Source organism: Lutra lutra, chromosome 15 (genome assembly GCF_902655055.1).
Source record: "Lutra lutra chromosome 15, mLutLut1.2, whole genome shotgun sequence".
Taxonomy (NCBI): Eukaryota; Metazoa; Chordata; class Mammalia; order Carnivora; family Mustelidae; genus Lutra; species Lutra lutra.
In genome coordinates, this window is record NC_062292.1 from 53,933,533 (window position 1) to 53,956,060 (window position 22,528).

The window sequence follows — 22,528 nt, forward strand, 5'->3', positions numbered from 1 at the left end:
ACGTGTTGCTAACATCCTGCCATGTCGCCCAGTCACATTAAGGTCTTTGTATGAGGCAGTGGACTATTGTGAATGTGTAACTCTTACTTTTAAGAAATGCCAATGCCAGACCCTGAAGATGAGATTATAATTTGATACAATATGGCTGGAAAGCCTATTTGTGATAAGTATCCAAAGCCTTCAAATATTAAAATATTTGATACAGTAAATTCCATTCATTGAAATTGAATTTGAAGATGATCAGACGTTCAAAGATGGGTTCACAAAGAAATTTCTCACCACACTTATAAAGGAAAATATTAGAACAACTAAAATGTCCAACCAATTCTATAGGACGGAAAATTATAAAGCCATTCAACTTGGTGGCTAAAGCTTTTTTAATGTCATGGGAAATGCAAATAAAATAATAGTATAAAAGTCACGTATAAAAAGCAGACTATGAAATTTCCATTAGAGTATGATCTCAGCCACATAATAGAAGCTGCATGAGAAAAAGACTAAAGGAATCAATTATGCCAAAATACTAATGTGGTTGCCTCTGGGTGGTGGGATTATAAACAGGACTGGCTCTACGGGTATGGGAACAGCTGCCTGGGCCTCTCACGTGAGTCACGAAATGCTCTTACACTCTGTTGTCACGGTCTTGAGAGTCTTAGTGATTTTTGAATAAGGGGCCCCATAACTTTACTCTCTACTGCGCCCTGCATATGATGTAACTGGTTCTGACGATAACTACTAATCTTATTCTTTTAAAAAATATTTTATTTATTTATTTGACAGAGAGAGAGTGAGAGAAGAATACAAGGAGAGGGAGAGGGAGAGGAAGAAGCAGACTTCCCGCTGAGCAGGGAGCCCGCCAGGACCCTGGGATCATGATCTGAGCCGAAGGCAGACGCTTAACAACTGACCCGCCCAGGCGCCCCTACTAATTTATTCTTAGTATTTTTGTATTTGTTATTTTTTTTGAAGTTTATTTATTGAAGTCATCTCTACACCTAACATAGGGCTCAAACTCATGACGCCAAGATCAGGAGTCACATGTTCTTCTGATCAAGATACTACGTACCCTATTTTTGTATCTGTCATTTTTAAACAATAGACACATATACCTTATAAATTCTGAAAAGAAGTTATTTTATAAAAATGTAAGGAGGCCCCAATTTATTTGTTAATTGTTCTGCTTTTCTTGACAGTGCCATATCTCATTGCTTTCTAGAAATGCTTTCTGGATTATTCTATGCCATGTAATTTGAAAAGAAAAGGAGTGGAGAACTAAAAAAAGAAAAAAAAATCTCAGGGGCATGGGGGTGGCTCAGTGGGTTAAGTGCCTGTGGTCTCAGGTCCTGGGAGCTGCTCAGCAGGGAGCCTGTTCTCCCTCTCCCTCTGCCTGCAGCTCCCCCTGCTTGCCAACATGCTCTCCCTTTCTGTCTGTCAAATAATTAAAATCTTTAAAACAACAACAACAACGAGGGTCTCCCGGCTTCCCCCAACCTCTCTGGCTGATGGTGGCAGCATTTCTACTCACATTCCCTTTGGGTGATGAAGCGGATCCAGTCTGAAGCCACACTGCCCACCTCGTTGTGGGCCACCACCCGCAGGCTGTAGGTGGTGTAGGGCTGGAGGCCCTCCAGGCGGGCCGTGGGCTCCGGCCCCGCGTACTTGGTCTCTGCTTGGCCGGGGGTACACGGCAGGGCTAAATCCGGAGAGCAAGGCTGGTAGAGCTGAAGCTCGTAGCTAGAAGGAGAAAGCAGGCGTAAGGTTAGTGTCACTTTCTTTGAAAACGGGGTAGGTTTTGTGAGGACACATTTTGTGTTCACAGAACCACCAGCTCTTTCTGAGTCCCACCTGCGGGAAGCTGGTCTCCGCAACCCTCTGCGTAAACCGGCCGCAGGTGTAGCCGGCGGACTCGCACGTGCTCCCGGGTGCGGTCCCGCCGGCGGCCAGCAATCCTCCTTGGTAGACAGAAGACAGGTCTCTCTTTTCAGAGAAGAGTGGTAACACTGTTCTCCTCTGCTGACAATAGGGAATGTCTTTTTTTTAAAAACAAATAAATGAAAACCAACCAACCAAGTAAAACAAAACAATATCTTTTTGTCCAGATGATTTTGAGTGAAATACCTTGTTTTTCCAAACGGTGGTTCATGACATTTTAAGATTTTATTTATTTATTTGACAGAGAGATCACAAGTAGGCAGAGGGGCAGGCAGAGAGAGAGAGCAGGGGGAGCAGGCTCCCCGCTGAAACAGAGAGCCAGATGTGGGGCTTGATCCCAGGACCCCAGGATCATGACCTGAGCTGAAGGCAGAGGCTTAACCCACGGAGCCACCCGGGCGCCCCGGTTCATGACATCGTAAATTGGATCAAGGAAATTCTGATTTAACCACAGCCATTTCCTATGTTCCAGCTGAGGCCTACGCAGAGAGTAATTCCAGGGAACCACGAGGAGGAGCCTCCTTCACTGAATGCAAACGCACCGCATCATCTTTCTTACTTAAAAACAGCTTGGTCGGGGTGCCTGGGTGGCTCAGAGGGTTAAAGCCTCTGCCTTCGGCTCAGGTCATGATCCCAGATCCTGGGATCGAGCCCCACATCGGGCTCTTTCCTTGGTGGGGAGCCTGCTTCCTCCTCTCTCTCTCTCTGCCTGCCTCTCTGCCTACTTGTGATCTCTCTCTGTCCAATAAACAAATAAAATCTTAAAAAAAAAAAAGCCAGTTTGGTCGTTCGCCTTTCTAACTAGTTGATTTTGTGATTTAAACACTTGGCAGGGAACATCACGCTCAAATCCATTGGCTCGTCTGTTCTGCTGTAGTGTTTGCTCAACAAGCAATGCCTGCCTGGCCGCACCGGCAGCTCCGTGTGCACGTGCCTCACTGCGGCTGGTCCGTCCTCCCGTCCCGTCCCTTACCCGTGGATGACGCCGTTGGGGCGCAGGGGCGGGCTCCACTGGAACGAAGCTGTCCTCGAGGACAGCGCCTGGATCTGCGGAGAGGACAGTCCCGCGGGCGGAGCAGGCTGAGTTTTCAGCTCGGCGGTTGGCCCTTTGCTGCAGCAGTCGAGGCAGGTGCAGGCCTCCACGCCCACCCGGTACGTGCTGAAGGGCTGCAGGCCACGAAGCGTCTGCTGGGCCGCCGTGCCTTCCGACAGCTGTGGGGAGACGGGGACACTCCGTGAGGCCAGCCGCGGACACCTGCGGATCACGCGTCTCAGCTCCTACGAAGGGAGGGCCATGCTCTGTGCCCTGGGAGAGGCCCCGGAGCCATTAGCATTGCACTTGCCCTCGGGATTGCCAGGCTGCTTGGAAAGGCCTAACTTAATCACGCAAAACATGTGATGACATAATAGTTAGAAGTTAGACCTAACAGGAGAGAAATCACAAGGCATAATAGTGTTTATTCCTATAGAAAGTAGATAGAATATGACACAAAACATACAAAATATATATATATGAAATACAATTATAAAAATTATAAAAATAAAAAATATATAAAGATTTATTTACTTATTGAGAGAGACGGAGAGAGAGAGAGTGTACCACGGGAGGGACAGAGGGAGAGGGAGAGAGAATCCCAGGCAGACTCCACACTGAGCACAGAGCTCTCCGTGGGGCTTGATCTCAGTACCCCATCATCATGAGCTGAGACAAGACCAAGTCAGAAGTGCCACCGACTGCACCACCCAGGCACCCCACAAAATATCTACTTCAGATTTTTATTTAAATTCCAGTTAACATAGAGTGTAGCATTAGTTTCAGGCGTAGGATTTAGTGGGTCACCTCCATGCAATGCCCTGTGCTCACCATAGGATGCGCACTCCTTAGTCCCCATCACCTATTTCATGTATCCCCCCGCACCTCCCCTCTGGGAGTTTGTCCTCTATAGCTAAGAAGCTCTTTCTTGGTCTCCCTCTCTCCTCCTTTCTTTTATGATCATTTTTGTTTCTTAAATTCCACAAAGAGGGGCACCTGGGTGGCTCAGTTGGTGAACCGTCTGCCTTCAGCTCAGGTAGTGATCCCAGGGTCTGGGATCGAATCCTACATTGGGCTCCCTGCTCAGCAGGGAGCCTGATTCTCCCTCTACCTACCACTCCCACTGCTTGTGTGCACTCTCTCACTCTCTCTGTCTGACAAATAAATAAATAAAGTCTTTAAATTCCACATATGAGTGAAGTCATATGGTATTTGTCTTTCTCTGACTTATTCCACTTAGCATAATACTCTCTAGGTCCAGCCATGTCATCACCAATGGCAAGATTTCATTCTTTTTTAAGGCTGAATCAACTGCACAGTATATATATACGATGTGTTCTTTGTCCATTCATCAGTCAATGGAACTTGAGCCATTTCCATAATTTAGCTATTCTAGATAATGCTGCTATAAATATCGGATGCATGTATCCCTTTGTATTTTGGTATCGTTTGGGTAAATACCAATAGTGAAATTGCTGGGTCATAGGGTAGTCCCATTTTTAACTTTTTAAGGAACCTCCATACTGTTTTCTAGAATGGCTGCACCAGCTTGCATTCCCACCAACAGAAAGTCACAAAATACTGATCAAATTCTGTGACCGTGAGAATAATGCCTTTTCAAAAAACAAAATCTGCATTTCGATTATAGTTGTAGTCAATAATCACGAAGGTCCATACTTTGTTATTGTTATCTGTATGTGTTTTTTGGGCCGAAATTTCCCTCAGATCCATGTTAGAGTGAATATTTAAGGACGTGAAATATATTTTATGTATTTGTATATGTTATGTTTTTTATATTTTATGTATATGCTAGAGCTTGAAAGTCTATCTTTTCCCCAACGGTGTTGGTATATATGAAATACATTCCTTTTCTCAACTATCTTTATTGTGTTATAAACTTTTTGGTTTACTTGGAACATGTTTTTTTTTTTTATCTCATTGTGGTTTTATTAAGAACTCTTTGGAACAAAAGAGTTCAGAAACTGGAATACGAATTTTTACATTCACATAAGCAACATGTAATTAAGAAGAGTTATCTGTTATTTAAAAAATGCATACAATGCACTCTAAATATAAATTATTTTAGTTTATTAATATTATCATTTTATAACCATGGATAATCAAGGGTTGATTGTATTTACATCATCTATATTTATTGACTACGAAGCCCTGTAGAAAATATGCTAATATTCTTTTAACATTCAATACGAGACTTCCTTCCTTGCAAGTTGTCTTCTGAAATTGTGTTTCAATACCTGGAACACTGGCCTCAGAGGATTTCTCCACACTGACCCAAACTGTTCCCCAAATTGTTCTAAATAATTTAAAATGTCATAGTAGGATCTCCACAACTTGTCCATGAGGTTGTTTTGTGTGTGAACAAAGTTATAATCTACATGTACGAGAAACATGAGAGTGTTACAGTCTTCTCTGTGTTATACACAGAGAAGATGCTTCCTCCCTCTGGCTGTCAGGCTCTTTGTATAAATAATGTAGGAACTGGTCTAGTTCATTATTAGGGTCTCTTCAGCCAGTGGCTTCGTTAAAACACAGTGTGAAAGATGATTTCTCTAAACTGTCCAGTGTGTCTCCCTCATGTACCCCAAACGTGCCAATGCACAAACAGCAGAGCGAGAGTTGTGTTGGCTAAGCTCTTTTGCTCTCCTCTAAAGCACTGGAACTTTCTTGAAGTCACCAAAAAAGAAAGACGGAGTTTTCAGTGTGTTTTTAGAGATCTGCTCATGCCAGAATGAGGATTCCAAGGATAGTCTTTGCTCTATTTTTTTCTTTCTCATATTAACATTTACACCACCAACAATGGCCATATGTTGACCCATTACTGTAGATCAATACTTGACATGCATTTTCCAATTAAATTAAATTAATTGTCACTATAGTCCTAGGTTTCTTACATTTGTGGAGTCTTTAACACCTTTAGCACTTCTGTCCCTGAATACTTACATAGCTGCTGTATGCTTCCTAACACTCACCATTTCTCTCCAATGGATCTTTGTGCTGAGTTCATCATGGGTAATGGAGAACAGATGGGGAAGAAAGAAGTCTCAAGTAGAAGAAAAGGCCAGGGCACCATGGTCTATTTTTACAGAATTAACCAGTCCTGGATTTTTGTTTAGAGGACTCTGCTACTCACCACTGTCTCTGATCCATTGGTGTTGGAGAACAGCCTGTAGAGACTGATGATTCCGTTGGGCTTCCCAGGGGCGCTGATGTTGACCACCGCTTGGGTGGAAGAGACCTCATGAAACGTGGGGGCCCTGAGACCTTCTGGGGGGGCAGGCCCAGTTTTACACCATGTCCAGGGACTGGGGGCTTTTCCTGCTGAATTCACTGCCCAGACCTCCAAAGAGAAATGGATAAGACCACTCAAAAGCAAGGTAACTTCAGGCTGAAAGAGAAGTTGGTAACCCAAAGCAACCAAACACAACAGAGTGAGATAAACTTGGATCTTACAACTTTGTAATCACAGAGGAGAGCAGGTCCTTCCTCTTTTTTGCCTTTGGCCATGTGAACACAAAGAGGGCTGATTAGGAGCCCTAATTTCAGAGTGCAGCGGGCTGATTAAAGCCTAATGAAAAGCTCCTCGTCTCTGCGTGGAGTGCAGAGTGATTTTGTCAGTTTTTGCAACCTGAATGGACCTGCAGACTACATAAAACTCAGCAATTCTTAAACACTGTCCCCACCAAATCTGCATGAAAATTAAATTTTCCTTTCATCAAGGAGGGAATAAACATATGGAAGGATGTATAATCTTATTTATCAAGGACCATTTGTATAATTAAACACGAATATCCTAAAAGGTTGCTTTAGGTCGTTATTTGCATGAGTAAGTAATTTGTAGAATGTCAGGTACAATAGACAGAATAGATGGATGTGTGAGTGTATAGGGTTAAATTAGGCCCAATAACAGCCAACTACACAGTGATCAATCAGAATGATAGATCTAAATGGCAATACAAGAAGACTGTCTGCGTGTTTAGGAGTAGGAGTATTCCTTAGTAAGCTTTCATGTTGTGCAAATCTAACTTCAAGAAATCTTTCTTGTTCAGGATATATATATATATAAATATATATATATATAAATAATTTGTCCTGAGCTTTAAAGTCTGGAGAACTTGTTTGATTCTACAGTACGTACCTGCCAGGTGTGCAGGGTTGGAAAAGCATGCAGAACATTCAAACTATGAGGAGCTTAGGGTCAGACCATAGACTACTCTGCAATGACAGCTTAGCTCTGTTTTTGTCTCTTCTACTTTTGCATCAATAGTATCTTCCAGAGAACAGACATCAGACAGATTTTTGGTACTTAGGCCCAACTTTTATCAGTGTTTCCACACCTTTTTTCTTTCTTAGTGGTTTCCTCTGGAAGAGTAAACTTTCTGATGTCGAACTGCTCTCAGATTGTTGTCAAATGCAATTCCCCAGTCCCTCGCTGGTAGGATTGCCAGAAGCCCCATTTTTAAGAGACAACTAACCTCCTTCCACAGCAGAACTTACCTTTTTTTTTAGAGCTCTGACACTTTCTTCTCACCAGGTGCATAATAATCACACCCATTTGTATAAAGTCTACAATTTACAAAACCCTTTAACAGGCCTTATCTGGCTTAGTCCTCCCAACACAACTTGGGAGGGTGGCTGGAGAGTGCGTGCTCAGCCCCCTTTACCCCTAAGAAAATCGAAGCTCGGAAAATGTCAACTCTCCTGGTGACGGAAGTTACCAAAGCTGAGATGAAAATTCTGTTCTCCAACAAATTCCCTTTTTGCTCTTTCCAATAAACCGTACGCCAGCCGGACGCAGAAGGAAGACACTCAGGATCATGGACATTAGACACATACTGGCTGTTCTGGAGTCGGGAAAGTTAGCCAGCGAGGATAGAGGGGTCCAGGCTGTCTACGGCGAGGGTGTGCTTATTTTCATGGGCACAGGGAAGTAGGGAGCAGCGCACTGTCTTAGCAACGGGAGAACGTTTCATGGAAATCACACTGCGACTGCAACTGCTCTTCTCGTCCCTTCTGAAGGGGCAAAGGTCAGCCTTGGCATAGGGACAGTTGGCTTGGAGGTTATTGGTGAAGAGGTCAGATTTCAGAGCTAATGAGAGAGTCCCTGGCTTCTCAGTCAGCCCCAGACCAACCTCTCTTTTTTTTTACACTTAGGTAATTATTATTCATTTGCAAAGATCTTCTAAAAAACTTCTCATAAAAGTAATCTAATTTTATTTTATTTTTTAATTTTTAATTTTAATTTAGTTAACAGATTGTGTATTATTCATTTCAGAGGTAGAATTTAGTGATTCATCAGTTGCATATAAAATCCAAGGCTCACTACATCCCGTGTCCTCCTTCATGCCCGTCACCCAGTCACCCCCCCACCTCCCTTCCAGCAACCCTGTTTGTTTCCTAGAGTTAAGAATCTCTTACGGTTTGTCTCCTCTGTTTTCATCTTATTTTATTTTCCCTTCCCTTCCTATATGTTCATCTGTACTGTTTCTTAAATTCCGCATATGGATGAAATCGTATGGTATTTGTCTTTCTCTGACTGACTTATTTTGCTTAGCATAATACCCTCTAGTTCCATCCCCATCATTGCAAATGGTAAGATTCGTTCTTTTTGATGAATATCACTTCCATTTATCCGTCCGTCAATGGACATCTAGACCAACCTCTTCAATGCAAACATCTTTCCAGGATGTAGGGGAGAACATTTTTTTATTACACAGAGAGTGACAAAGTTTGAAAAGAAAATATTCTTGGGGAAGGGATGCAAAATAAGGCATACATATTAATGTCAAGTTCTTTGCCAAGAGTAGGCCACTGTTTGGTGATTTTAGGTATTAAGAGGTAAACTGATGCATATTAAAATTTTTTTTTTTTTTAGTTTATTTGAGCAAAAAACAATTCTAATGGGGCAGCACCAAACCGGAAGTGGTAAGGAGCACTTTGCCAACAGACACCAGAGGAGAAACTTCCACAGGGAAAGTGCAGAAGCAAAGGAAGGAAATGATTTGGTTGACTATAGCTCAAAGCCTACTGGCAGTGTTAGATGGGCTGTTCTTAGGGTTGTGATTTTGTAATCTTGAACCACTGACCAGCTTAGATTTTGGTTTGTTTATATAGGCCTTTAAAACAGTAGAGCTACCTCAGACGAATGACCTCCTTATTTAATTAAATAAAGGGCATATAGAGTTTTAGTAGAGGCCACAATGGATGGGAAAGAAAACAAGGAGGAAAATAAAAGTAAATGTAATAAAATAAAAATTCAGCAAGTTGTTAATTACTGAGCACCAATAGGAGACAGCAGCAGTGGGGGTAGGGGGATGTTGACAAAAAAAAAATGAAATAAGTATAACTCATAGAAAGTGCTTAGTATAAGTCTGGCCCCAGATTATGAACATTTGCTTTGCTTTCATTTTTGATGTAGTTGTAGTATTATGAATACCATCAGGGCTTTTTAATGCTGGTGTTATCAGATAAAAACTAAACCTCACACCTTCCTGTCTTAGAGGAATTTTTACAGGCTAGAGTCGTATTTCTAAAATGTGATTTAATCCACGGTATTTTAAAACACTTGAGCCTCAGTATTATAGTGTTTCCCTGTATTTCTGTCAAAATGTTCTATTCATAAAAATAGGCAATTTGAAATTCTCCATCATTAACTCAGAATAAATGTAAGACTTGGTGTCTTTTGTCTTTGATGGGAGACCTTCATAAAATAGTGCTCTTTTTCTTAGTCTTTCTTTTTAGTATTCAATCAATTTGAGATCAAAATAGCATTCATATAAATCAACCTGTTTATGCAAAGTAGGATCAGCCTATTTACATGAACTACTCTGGAAATGAAAGCAGTTACAATGAAGAGAAGCTGACTGAACTAATGAAGAATTATGGATTTCACAAAACTTGTCCCACAAGGCAGTGTTTCTGTTATACCAAACAGCCAGAAGAAAAGTAAAAAAAGAAACTGTCAATGGCATCCTGTTCGTCTACTGAGGCAAAAAGTCCTTTACCCTAAAATTGTGTGGATTTCTGCCTATGCTCAGTGAAGCAAGAAACAAGGTACTGAAGTATGGTAGTTCAGGGTTCAGAATAAAAGTGCTAACAGAGGGGCCCCTGGGTGCTCAGTTGGTTGAGCATCCCACTCGGGTTTTAGCTCAGGTCCCAATCTCAGATTGAGTCCTGAGTTGGGCTCTACACCGAGCATGGAGTTGGCTTGGGATTCTCTCTCCCTCTGCCCCTCCCACTTGTGTGGGCTCTCTCTCTCTCTCTCTAAAATAAATAAATAAATAAGTCTTAAAAAATGCTAACAGATATGCTTATGATTTCTACTGAGAAACAATGAGTCCAAGATTTGAGTCCATCTTTATAGGGTGGAGAAAAAAGCAGCAGAGATCCTACATGGGAAATTTTGAGTAATATGACCTGATCTTTTATTTTAATGAACCAATACAAAAATCAAGAAAAAAGGATGTCTTGTAAACATGGAGTGGCCTACTGTATCGATCTCTATTCTTTCTTTCTCTCATTATCTAATCTATCCACCCATCCATCCATCCATCCAACCATCCACCCACCCATCCATCCATCTATCCATCCACCCATCCATCCATCCATCCATCCACCCATCCATCCATCCATCCAACCATCTACCCACCCATCCATCCATCCATCCACCCACCCACCCATCCATCCATCCACCCATCCATCCATCCATCCATCCAACCATCCACCCACCCACCCATCCATCTATCCATCCATCCATCCATCCATCCATCCACCCATCCATCCATCCATCCAACCATCCACCCACCCATCCATCCATCCATCCATCCACCCATCCATCCATCCACCCACCCACCCATCCATCCATCCAACCATCCACCCACCCATCCATCCATCCATCCAACCATCCACCCACCCATCCATCCATCCATCCAACCATCCACCCACCCATCCATCCATCTATCCATCCATCCATCCACCCACCCATCCATCCACCCACCCATCCATCCATCTATCCATCCATCCATCCATCCATCCAACCATCCACCCACCCATCCATCCATCTATCCATCCACCCATCCATCCATCCATCCAACCATCTACCCACCCATCCATCCATCCATCCACCCACCCACCCATCCATCCATCCATCCAACCATCCACCCACCCACCCATCCATCTATCCACCCATCCATCCATCCATCCATCCAACCATCTACCCACCCATCCATCCATCCATCCATCCACCCATCCATCCATCCATCCATCCACCCATCCATCCATCCATCCAACCATCTACCCACCCATCCATCCATCCATCCACCCACCCACCCATCCATCCATCCATCCAACCATCCACCCACCCACCCATCCATCTATCCATCCATCCATCCATCCACCCATCCATCCATCCACCCACCCACCCATCCATCCATCCAACCATCCACCCACCCATCCATCCATCCATCCAACCATCCACCCACCCATCCATCCATCCATCCAACCATCCACCCACCCATCCATCCATCTATCCATCCATCCATCCACCCACCCATCCATCCATCCACCCACCCATCCATCCATCTATCCATCCATCCATCCATCCAACCATCCACCCACCCATCCATCCATCCATCCAACCATCCACCCACCCATCCATCCATCCATCCAACCATCCACCCACCCATCCATCCATCTATCCATCCATCCATCCACCCACCCATCCATCCATCCACCCACCCATCCATCCATCTATCCATCCATCCATCCATCCATCCATCCATCCATCCATCCAACCATCCACCCACCCATCCATCCATCCATCCATCCATCCACCCATCCATCCATCCATCCATCCACCCACCCATCCATCCATCCATCCAACCATCCACCCACCCATCCATCCATCTATCCATCCACCCATCCATCCACCCATCCATCCATCCATCCATCCAACCATCCACCCACCCATCCATCCATCCATCCAACCATCCACCCACCCATCCATCCATCCATCCATCCATCCATCCATCCATCACCACCTATTTATTTACCTTTTACCTAACTGACAAGCCAGTCCATCTGGTTTGTGACACAAGATTTCCTGTCATGATCATTGGGAACAAAAATGTGCTTTTTCTGTGTGGGTTGCTCACAGAAAATATGGGACATATCGGTGGGGTGGGAGCAAGTAAAGTTTATGAATTTCAAATCAAAGTGACAAAAATTAAGGATACTCCATTTTTTAAATTTCACAATATCCTTATTCCTACAGTATCCAGCTGAACATATTTACTCTTTTATAATAAACATATGATTAAAGTTTTCACTAAAGCTGTTTATTATTTATGTTTAGTGAACACTTGTGTGTGCACGCATACACACAAACACACACACACAATTGTAGCTGTAAGAGTTAGGAATCTCCCAATGAAGAGATTTACAAACAAGAACAAGTTGGGACTGACTGAGTTGGGGTGTTCTCTTCTCTAAGGTTTGGGTGGTAACCATGACAAGAGTTATAATGTAAGAAGATGTCATAGAAAACACAGATGAGCTATTTGGATAAAAACAAAACAATTACATCCATTTAACCACAAATTCTATAATCGACTAGAAAAACAGTAGATTAATTTCTGTTTATATATTTGTTTTCAATCTAATTTAAAAAATCTAAACAGTGACTATTACCATCTTTATGTTACTGTCCATTAAAGAAATGAAATTGTTCTTTTATTTATTACCTGCCCCCTTCCAGGACTAATGACTGTACTTTGCCTTAAAAAATTTCGGTTACCTAGTGACAATTGCCACCAAGCTGCCAAAATCCCACTGCTGTGGAAACGGGTTTAATTGTCTCTTCTCTGTTTAAAACTGCCTTCTAGAAATCTTCTATTAGAGGAGCCTTTGTCAAAAAGTGTTCCTTGGCCACAATCGTCAAAATCATTTTGGGTACCTATATCAGAATTCGTGGCAAAAACGACCTTGGATTCTGTCTTTCCAACACATTTCCAAGTGATTCTTGTGCCAAAGATTGTTTGAAGAACACAGAAAGCTATTCTCTATCGCATGAGCTACAGAAATGTCGGCACTATACGCTTAAAACTTCTATCAGGTGATGGCTGTTTAGAGCTTTACTATGTATTTCTTTTGTCATTACCTTCACCCCTTCAAAAAACCACAAAACATGTACCTGTTTGCAGATGTTACAGCTGCAATAATCATCATAGATTTTATTACAGTGGTCATGGTTCCAAAGAGAACCAGAGTTCATTAGCTTTGTAGAATGACCATTTGCTACCTAGTGTTCGCTCCAGGTGTGACTTTCTTGAAATCCTGATATTTCTGAAACTTGGTGGATCCATTTCCCCCTTGCAGCATATTATTCTAAATGCTCCCAACTCCTCTCAACACATTTCTCCTTTTAATTTGCTTCCAGAAGGAAGCAAGAATGTGTGAACAGAAATGTTTGTAGTAATTGTTGTGAAAGAGACAGAGAAGGAGCCATGACTCTGCAGAGGACAGGGGAAAGGGAGTTCTCACAATCTTCCCAGAGCAGTAGCTCATTGGGTGCTTATGTTACTGGGCTAGTTATCTTTAACCCAAGTCCTACACTCAACTGTAGAGTTCAGTGCTTTGTCTTACACAAAGCTTTGGTACTTTATAGCTTTCTGAAGTAACATTCCTTAGGACTGATATTTTACAAGTATCGTCTTAATGCAAAGAGAAATTCTTTTTTATTTTTTAAAGATTCTATTTATTTATTTGACAGACAGAGAGAGAGAGATCACAAGCAGGCAAAAGGCAGGCAGAGAGAGGGGGGAGAAATGGGCTCCCTGCTGAGCAGAGAGCCTGATTGGGGCTTGAACCCAGGACCCTAGGATCATGACCTGAGCTGAAGGCAGAGGCTTAACCCACTGAGCCACCCAGGCGCCCCGACAAAGGGAAATTCTTAATGTAAATCTCTAGGGATTTCCTGATGTGTTTTTCCATTATCGTATCATAAACGAATCTCCTCAGTTATAAAAATATTTTATGATTCTTTTGGCTAAGAGATCATCATGCTACAAGTCTTGTTAAAGCTCAGGAAACAGCTCAGTGATGTCTACACTACTAGCATCCAGTTGATGTCCATTTTTTCTTATATTCATACTCATTTTCCATACAAAAATGGGACACAGGAATAACCAAAGTCAGCTAGTGATCTTTCACAGAAAACTTCTAATCTGTTTCCTTCTAATGTAAGTGACCTTTCTTGCCCTTGGAGCAATTTGAGATTTTGTTCTTTTTCCAGGCTGCTTATTAGAAGAGTTATATTATAACTGTTATTCTCAAAGAATTAAGATTTGGAGGCATTTTTGAATCCTCTGCAACTTCTGTGATACTCTGTAACACACTTCCTTGTGGAATAATGACCATTTTGGATAGCACCAAAGCATTTCAACAGTCCTGATGACGTATTCTTATTGAACAGCACTAGGGAAGCAACTTCATTCTTTCTAAATCTAGAAAACGTGAATATATTTTTGTCACAATACGCATCGGAAATAAACAAAACCCAACACGAACGTCCATATGCCAGTAATTGATAAGTAAAGTAAATAGGTTGCCTGTTAACAGACAAACAATTACACTACTTATTTCCTAGGGGTGTGTAATGAGATTGTTATCACATTCCCATGAGGGAGACAAATAGATATTAAAAGGGTCTTTCCAATACCTGTATTGGCTAAGGCCAACAGCTAATTCCATAGATTCGATCAAAATCACCACTCCTTTCACTGCTCCTGATTTATGACTTTGGTTGTAGTTAGTCATCACTCGTTGCAGTTTGTTCTCCAGTGCTCATAAATTACGCCTCATAAATAAAAAGATACAATCAAGGAAATCATATCAACTCATCTACAACCTTGCAGCATTTTTTCCCATGGCACTTACACTAATGCCTTTTTAAAGGGTAGCCTGTCGTGGGTTTCGAATATGTTTGAATAGCAATATGCCGAAACGGGCTTTGCCAGAATTGTGGTCACAGAGACTCATAGCTAAAAAGAGAAGGCCATAAATCTGAAATTACATGATTGCAAGATTATTTTATTTCATGAGAGGTCCTATAGGCTATAGCCATAAAGGACTAGCTTGCTGAAAAGCTCTGTGTAGCTGTCTATTTAACTCTCTATCTGTCTGATTTTCTTTCATCATCAAATGGACTTTTTCAGCATCTCTGTTTGCATGACACTTTACTGGATATGTTATGGTTCTACTTCTACAGATATAGTCCCTGCATTCCAGGTTCCTTTCATCTGAAACACTTTGGATCAGACAAGATGGAACATGATTTTAATTGAGTTCTGGGACCCTGGGGAAGAAGGGTACAATAAGACATTGCCTTCCTTTCTACTGGTACTTTTGAAATTCAGAGATGTGAAGCTACTGAAGAAATTCTACGACACATTCCTTGCTAGAAATGGTGTCTTCTGTCACTCGGGCTTAGCACACTGCCTTGGTCTTTGGAGTCACTCAATATACATGAATATGAGGGAGGGAAAACAGGCTTCAGTGTTAGTGGGAAATCCTAAAATTAGCCTCAATTTGATTTTAGTGATAATAATGAGAATTTGGAATTTATAATGTCCTACTTTTTATTGCCTCTATCTGTTCTTCTTGTGAGAAAATGGGAACCCAGTTCCATCCAGCTCTCATGGACGATACATAAAAGTAGTTAATGGGCTCACTGAGCACTTGCACTTTTATAAGTGTATTATATGTACTAATTTATTTCATCCTCCCAACAATCCAACTGAGTTGGTATTATATCGTCACTGGTTTGCGTGAGGAAATAGGCACAGAGAAATTTCTGCAACTTAGAAGTGGTAGGGCTAGATTTCCAGTACAGGCACGTGATGTAAAAGCCCAAACTCTGAACTGTTTCTACGTAAGGTCATTGAGGGAAGACCTGGGCATCTCTTCCTAGTGTTTGACTTCACGCTCTGGGACTGTCGTAGAACCCTACAGGGACTGGCTGTTTCTTCACAGAGCAGTCTCAAAGTGAGATGGTGGGAATTACCACAAACATCATGGTGTCCATTCCTGCTCACATTTACCATGTTTAAACACTATGGCATGTTACACAGAAGCAAACAGTATACACATACTTTCCATACTGCTCCAGACATGTAAAGGTAGTGACAGTCCACCATATTAACTAAAATAATAGCCATACCTACCCATGTAACACTGGACACACATATATTCTCCACAGTAAGTTGCTAGAGTAAGCTAGGATCCCAGTCACCGATTATGATTAACATTTTCGGAAGTAACAGTACAGCTAACTAGGTGAGGTTATTTAATCATCCATTAATCCAATAGATATTGACTGAACCATCCCATGTGCCAGACACTGTTCTAGGAGTTAAGGAGACAGCAGTGAACAAGGCTGGAGTTAACACCTGGGTGGGGAGAGGCAGTAAATAAACGAGCACAAAAGGAATGGGTAACGTGTGTTAGAAAGGTAACAACTGCTAGTTTAAACCATACAGGATATAGCAGCAGAGCAGAGAATGGTTGAATTACCCAGGAGGTTCTCCCAGGAGATGATAATCACGCTGGAAGGCTAAGGGCAAGGAGGAGGCCACCATGTGAAGAACTAGAGGGGAAATATTCTGGGCGAAAGAAGAGCAAGTGGAAAGTCCTTGAGGCTGTGTTCTCAGGAAGGCTAGTGTGGCCAGGCGTGGCGAGGAAGGGCCCAAGAGTGATCAGATGAGAACAGACTCAGACAAGGGAAAGTCCCCGTTGAACCAGAGAAGAGTTCGCATTTCATGGGAAGCCAAGGGAAGGTTCCCAGCAGGGAACTGACTTCATCTGACGTGTGTTTTACAGAAATAACTGGATATCGATTACTTTTCATGAATTTATCTATTAGATTTTAACTTTATATGTGAGTGACAATACCTTGGCCTTTAAATTAACTTAAAGGTTACAGCCACCCTAGCGAGGTCCGACTTTTCAGCCCAGTTTTATGGGTAAAGAAACGAAGGCTTAGAGGGTTTCAATCACTTGCTGAGACTACAGAGCCAGTGAATCCTGGAGCCCGGATTAAATTCTGAGTCAGTTTACCTTTGCCGGGTCAGGATTCATGCCCCTGCTGGGGGTGACCTGAAGAAGCTGCGGTTCAGCAGAACAATTACTGGGCTTGGGTCTGAGCTCTGATTCTGCTACTTCTTGGGTGACTTGCACAGTCATTCAGGCTCCTGATCATATAGAGGGAATAAGAAAACCTATGTCACAGGACTATACTGAGGTTTTTGTGTAAGGACGTCTCTATAAGTTTCCAAGGAATGGATTGGTGGATAAATACATTTATAAATATCTTTTTTTAAATTATGTTATGTTATTCACCATACAGTACGTCATTAGTTTTTGATGTAGTGTTCCATGATTCATTGTTTGCATGTAACACCCAGAGCTCCATGCAATATGTGCCCTCCTTAAGACCCACCACCGGACTAACCCATTCCCCCCACCCTCTCCCCTCTAAATATCTTATCAAGATTTTGAAAGCCCCTGAGCTGTATATAAATACCATTTGGAGCAACGATGGGGTGGGTTTAAGGACACAGCCTTTGGAACCTTATTCTCAGCTTCAAAGTCAAGCTCTTCCACTCACCAGCTGTATCCCGGGGCGTGTTAACAATCTTTGCAAATCTTGCCATGCATCAGATTTCTAAATGTTATTACTAGCAATAGTCTTTATCTCAAATGGTTGTCATGAGTTAATATATGTAAAGCTCTTAACATATCACATAGTGAGCACAAAAAAATAGTTAACGGTTATTATATTACTCATGTGAAAAGTTCGGAGAGAGTGACTTGACTGCTTGGAAGAGAAAGTGGGACTAAGTAGCAATTCTGCAACCCACTGCTGGGTCCCGTGGGGCTGCTGTGGATCAACCATAGACTGGAAGACCCTTCACCGCATTTCGAGTTTAGGCCACACCTCTGTGTGTCTTTCTCCAGGTACTTCTCTGCTCTAAAATTTTGAGCGTCAGAGCAAATATACACTTGACTTTTGAAAAAATATTGTTTCTACATCAACATTTGAATCTTGGATGGCATTCTCTACTTTCCCTTATTATTAATGAAAATTTCTCAAATGCAACCCGAAGTCTGAACGAAAGGAAACCCTGGAGCAATTCACTGGATTCTTCAGAGAAAAGAATTCTACTTCCGGTTCCCATTACAAACACGCCGTCGGCATCAGGGAGATAACTGCAGTCTCCGAGATGCTCTTAGGCTTCTTAGTGAGATCAGACCCATCAGCAGATAGATAAATCAATTCACAAGAGAGAGTCTCAACTATCTCCTTAAAGATGTCAATTGAAGGCATGTGATTTACTTAAGCATCTTAACGTAACGTTTTTGTTTCCACGTGTAGATTCAATTGCTTCATGTAGACCAAGACATTTGTTTCGAATGTAATGGAAATATACCATCAGTAAGTACTTAAGGGCAATCCTCTTTAAGCTTTCAGATTTACTTAGTGTATTATCAATAATCATGGAGTGGCGAGCCAAAGCTTTCCAGGTGATCCAGCCTGGAAAGGATTCTTTGTCACATACTGAGTGAGAAGCAGCACCAATCTAAGGTTCGGAGGGTATGCCGGGTATGCTCCCTTTGCCTCCAAATCCATCCTCTGCCCTACTCTGTGCACTGGGAAATGACTCTGAAGGCTGCCTTAAGGAACTTCTCCTCCCTGTGGCTTTTCTCCAGCTGGATTTGATCAAGGGAAGGAGAGAGTTCAGTTTTTTAATGCCTCCTGATCCCTCTCTTTGGCACCCCAGTTTGTCAAGACTGCATTCTTTCTCTATGGGCACAGCCCCTCTTTAGTGGCAGTAGCATTTGCTGGGTTCCAGGAACAGCTTCTTCCCCTTTAGGCCTAGAAGGTAATAGCTTCTGGCTATTGCTGGGCCCTGGGTACTTTAACCTCCCTTGTTGATTCTCTTAATTCTGCCCATGCCTCCATAAATAGCCTTTTCATTTAATTCTCTTCAGAGGCCCTTTGAGGATGCCATCTGTTTCCTGCTGAGATCCTGACACCAGGGAGAACATTTCCAAACCTTACACAGGCCCCAGTAACAATGGGTGGGCTGAGATTGGAATTGGATCATAAGCATGGAGAGATTGGAAATGATTTTGTGAAACTGAAGAAATAGAGGAATAGTGTCTCCTCATGTCTGCATGGAATGATTTCAGTCAAGCACCACCTGTGCCGCTCAAGCCCGTCTGGCCAGAGAGTGGAATGAGAGGGGCTATGAGAGTGCAGTGCGGAAATCATGCTGTCCTTGAAGATAAGGCATTCTCTGTTCCTCTCTCTGCTGCACCATCACTTGGATATTTCAAATATCTTTCGTCATAGCTTATACTACCATCCCTGTATTTTTATGGATATATTATTTATGGATGTGTTTATCTTATGAACTAAACTTTAATCCCCCAAGGAATAGAGTTCATGGTTTTTAGCCTCCTGGTCCAATCCTCGTAACTAGGCATACACTTTGAACATGGTGGGTGCTTAATAATAAGTTATTTAGTATTCAAGTACTAGGATAAAGGGAAATAAATAAAACATGTTTTATCCGTTCCTGAATGTTTTTACAGGACCGAATCAGATGATTTGGGGGAGCCCTGATTTCCATGGTCATCTCACTGTTGGTGGAGAGCCATGAGGGCAGGTTGGACTTACATATTATCTCCCTTCAGTCAGAGAAAATTTGGTCGCATTTAATATTTTATATCCAGAAAACAAGCTTCCAACACAAAGATAGGAGGATCAATACTGACTTCAGTGAAATATGAATTTGGGTTGCATCAGTGTGAGGGTGACAATCAAGGCATCGTCAGATGAACGACTTGTCTCAAAGGCAATGTAAAGATTGCCAACAACTGCAGCTGAAGAGTGAATCCTAAGGGATGCCAGGAGAGAGAAAAAGAATGAAAAGAAATGCACACATGTGAACTAGGGCATGCTCCTGAGTGTGCACACACACACGTAGGTAGAAATGATCTACTGTTGGAACAAAAAACCTGGTGGCAAAAAAAGACACCGTCCCTGTTCTGGTGGCAGAATTCTGATTTCTATTCATGGAAGTGTCCTGATGGCCTTTAGTCTAAGCGGTAGCACTTTGACTTTAAAGTTTTAGAACAAATGCACTGTTTGAGACAGACAATATCAATAAATCATTTAATACCTTGAGCTGTGGGAGTTGGGGGTGGGAGCAGCTTAGTTCTTGTGGGAGAGACTAACCAAACAGAAGCTTCCATGCTGGTCAGAAATACGTTAGCGAGATTAATACCTAATTAAATGCAAGTCCAAAACCAAACAGAAAACATACTTAATACATTTTCTCTGAAAGTGGCACAGAAAACACTTAGGAACGGGATGGGATAAAGGTGATAGAAACAGAAAACAAGCCATCTGAATTGAGTAGATAGTCATAAAAGTGTAGACTCAGAGTTAGAAGGAATCTTAGTCATGGGTATGTGGGCAAGATATTTTTGTCCTGAGAAGAGAAATGGCAAGGACACAGAAGATTGGACCACCTGACTGAAGGGGCCTCACACCTTCAGAACCAACTGAGCTCTTGCTTTCTAGGATTATATTAGTGACTCATTGATAGAGACATAAGAGTTTTCTTAGCCTGGCTCTTTTCTGTCTTAGAAGAAAGTACCTCCATTTTTTTTTTTTTTTTTTTTTAATATAGTAGGGGATGAGGGTAGAGGGGGGAGGTGGCCCTACTATGCAGCAGGCATCCAGCTAGACATAGAAGATCTCTCAGTTCTCTTACCACACCCATTTTTTTTTTTTTCTTTTTTAAAGTGAGGCTATGAGAAATTAAGTGCCTTGGCCAAGCTGTGTGATCTGTCACTCAGTTTCCTCTGCTGGCTATGAGTATCTAAGGGGAAAGAGCCCAGGAATTGTGACTATTTCATAGTAGCCTGGTTGGTGTGCGTCATGTGCCGGGGCAGCTCTTGTTTCTGGATGACAGTGTCTCCCACATATTTACAAAATCTCAGCTGTAGGACGGGGGTGGGGGAGGTGGGGGGCTATGACCAGGCCTATTTGATCCAAGTCCTCCACTCTCTTAGTCACACGACTATAAGGTGTTGGTTGGTTTGTGAGAGTCTGGCTCTTGGTTGACTTACGAATACTGAGAGAGAGAGAGAAGTCCTCTTTCCACTTGGAGGTGGGAGGGTCAGAATAATAATATAATACCTATCATACTTGCACCAGGTGAGTAGTTCATACGTGTGAGGCATTGGCCGAAGTATATTTACGTATCAACTCATTCAGTCTCAAAGCAAGCCCGTGAGTTCAATGTGCTGCGATCCACACTTCAAAGACAAGGAATCCAAGGCACCGAGAAGGTTTGATCAGGTAGTGTCAGGAGTGAATGTCTCCAGTGTCCGGAGAGAGTCTGGTGGGGAATGAAGCCAAATGGAGACAATCCAAAGATGGAGGAAGGGAGAAAGAATAAATCTGACAGCTTTGAGTCCTACACTTAAGGCTCCTGCGGAGGCTTGGAGTTTGAAACTTTTCCTTGGTTTCAAAGAATGTCTTCTGTCCTGGGGCACCTGGGTGGTTCAGTGGGTTAAAGCCTCTGCCTTTGGCTCAGGTCATGATCCCAGTCCTCGGATGGAGCCCTACATCGGGTTCTCTCCTCCGCGGGGAGCCTGCTTCCTCCTCTCTCTGCCTGTCTCTGCCTACTTGTGATCTCTGTCTGTCAAATAAATAAGTAGAATCTTTAAGGAAAAAAAAAAATCTTCTGTCCCTTTCCCAGTAGGTGAGCAGAAACATTTCCTTTCGGTTTAAGTTAGCTTTCTATCACTTGCAGTAAAAATAATCACGATACCTTACTGATGATGTACGTTTTCTCAAGAACCCAAATGGGACTCTTACATGCAGTAAGCAAAAAAATGTTATTTGTTGACATTTATATTTTATTATATATGTAATTTATTAAATACATTTATTAGTTAATAAATAAATTGGGTTTCATTAGGAAACACCACTACTGATATTTCCACGTATCCATTTTGGAGGTAGAGAACCATACAACTATTGATTGTCTGAAGCTGGTCTCATATACTCACTTGCTTTGATACCAGTTAAAGCTAAACATGATCAGAAAATCAAATTACTTAGGATCAGAATGCATTCTGCCAGGTTTTATAAATTATAGATTCAATGAAGAGAAGCTGAAGTTTGATGAGAATTTTCTACAGTGTATGGTTGTAGATCACCCCCACGGAGGCTCCTAGAATTCAGAACTGGGGAGAGCTTCCATTTAAACACAGGGAGAAACCACTGAGAGAGGTTGTTTTGCTCAAGGATCCATATATAGTGAGAGAGGGACTCAAAGCTGCTGTCCTTTCTCCTCTCTTCCAGCTCGTCACCCACAGTTTGTGGGGTGCACAGAGAAGTCCCCAACAGCCCCTCCTGCAATCCTCACAAGGATGTTTTTGGCAAGAATGGTGAGGGTCCGTCCCCTC

At 42.4% G+C, this 22,528-nt stretch overlaps 1 protein-coding gene across 1 annotated transcript in view; it reads right to left on the reverse strand.

Annotated features, from left to right (window-relative positions):
• The window catches only part of USH2A (usherin), a 705,277-nt gene that overhangs the window by 17,379 nt on the left and 665,370 nt on the right, over positions 1-22,528 (reverse strand). The window contains 3 exon segments of the mRNA XM_047705734.1: positions 1,526-1,734; positions 2,906-3,144; positions 6,117-6,323. Coding sequence (XP_047561690.1) covers positions 1,526-1,734; positions 2,906-3,144; positions 6,117-6,323 — 655 coding nt within the window.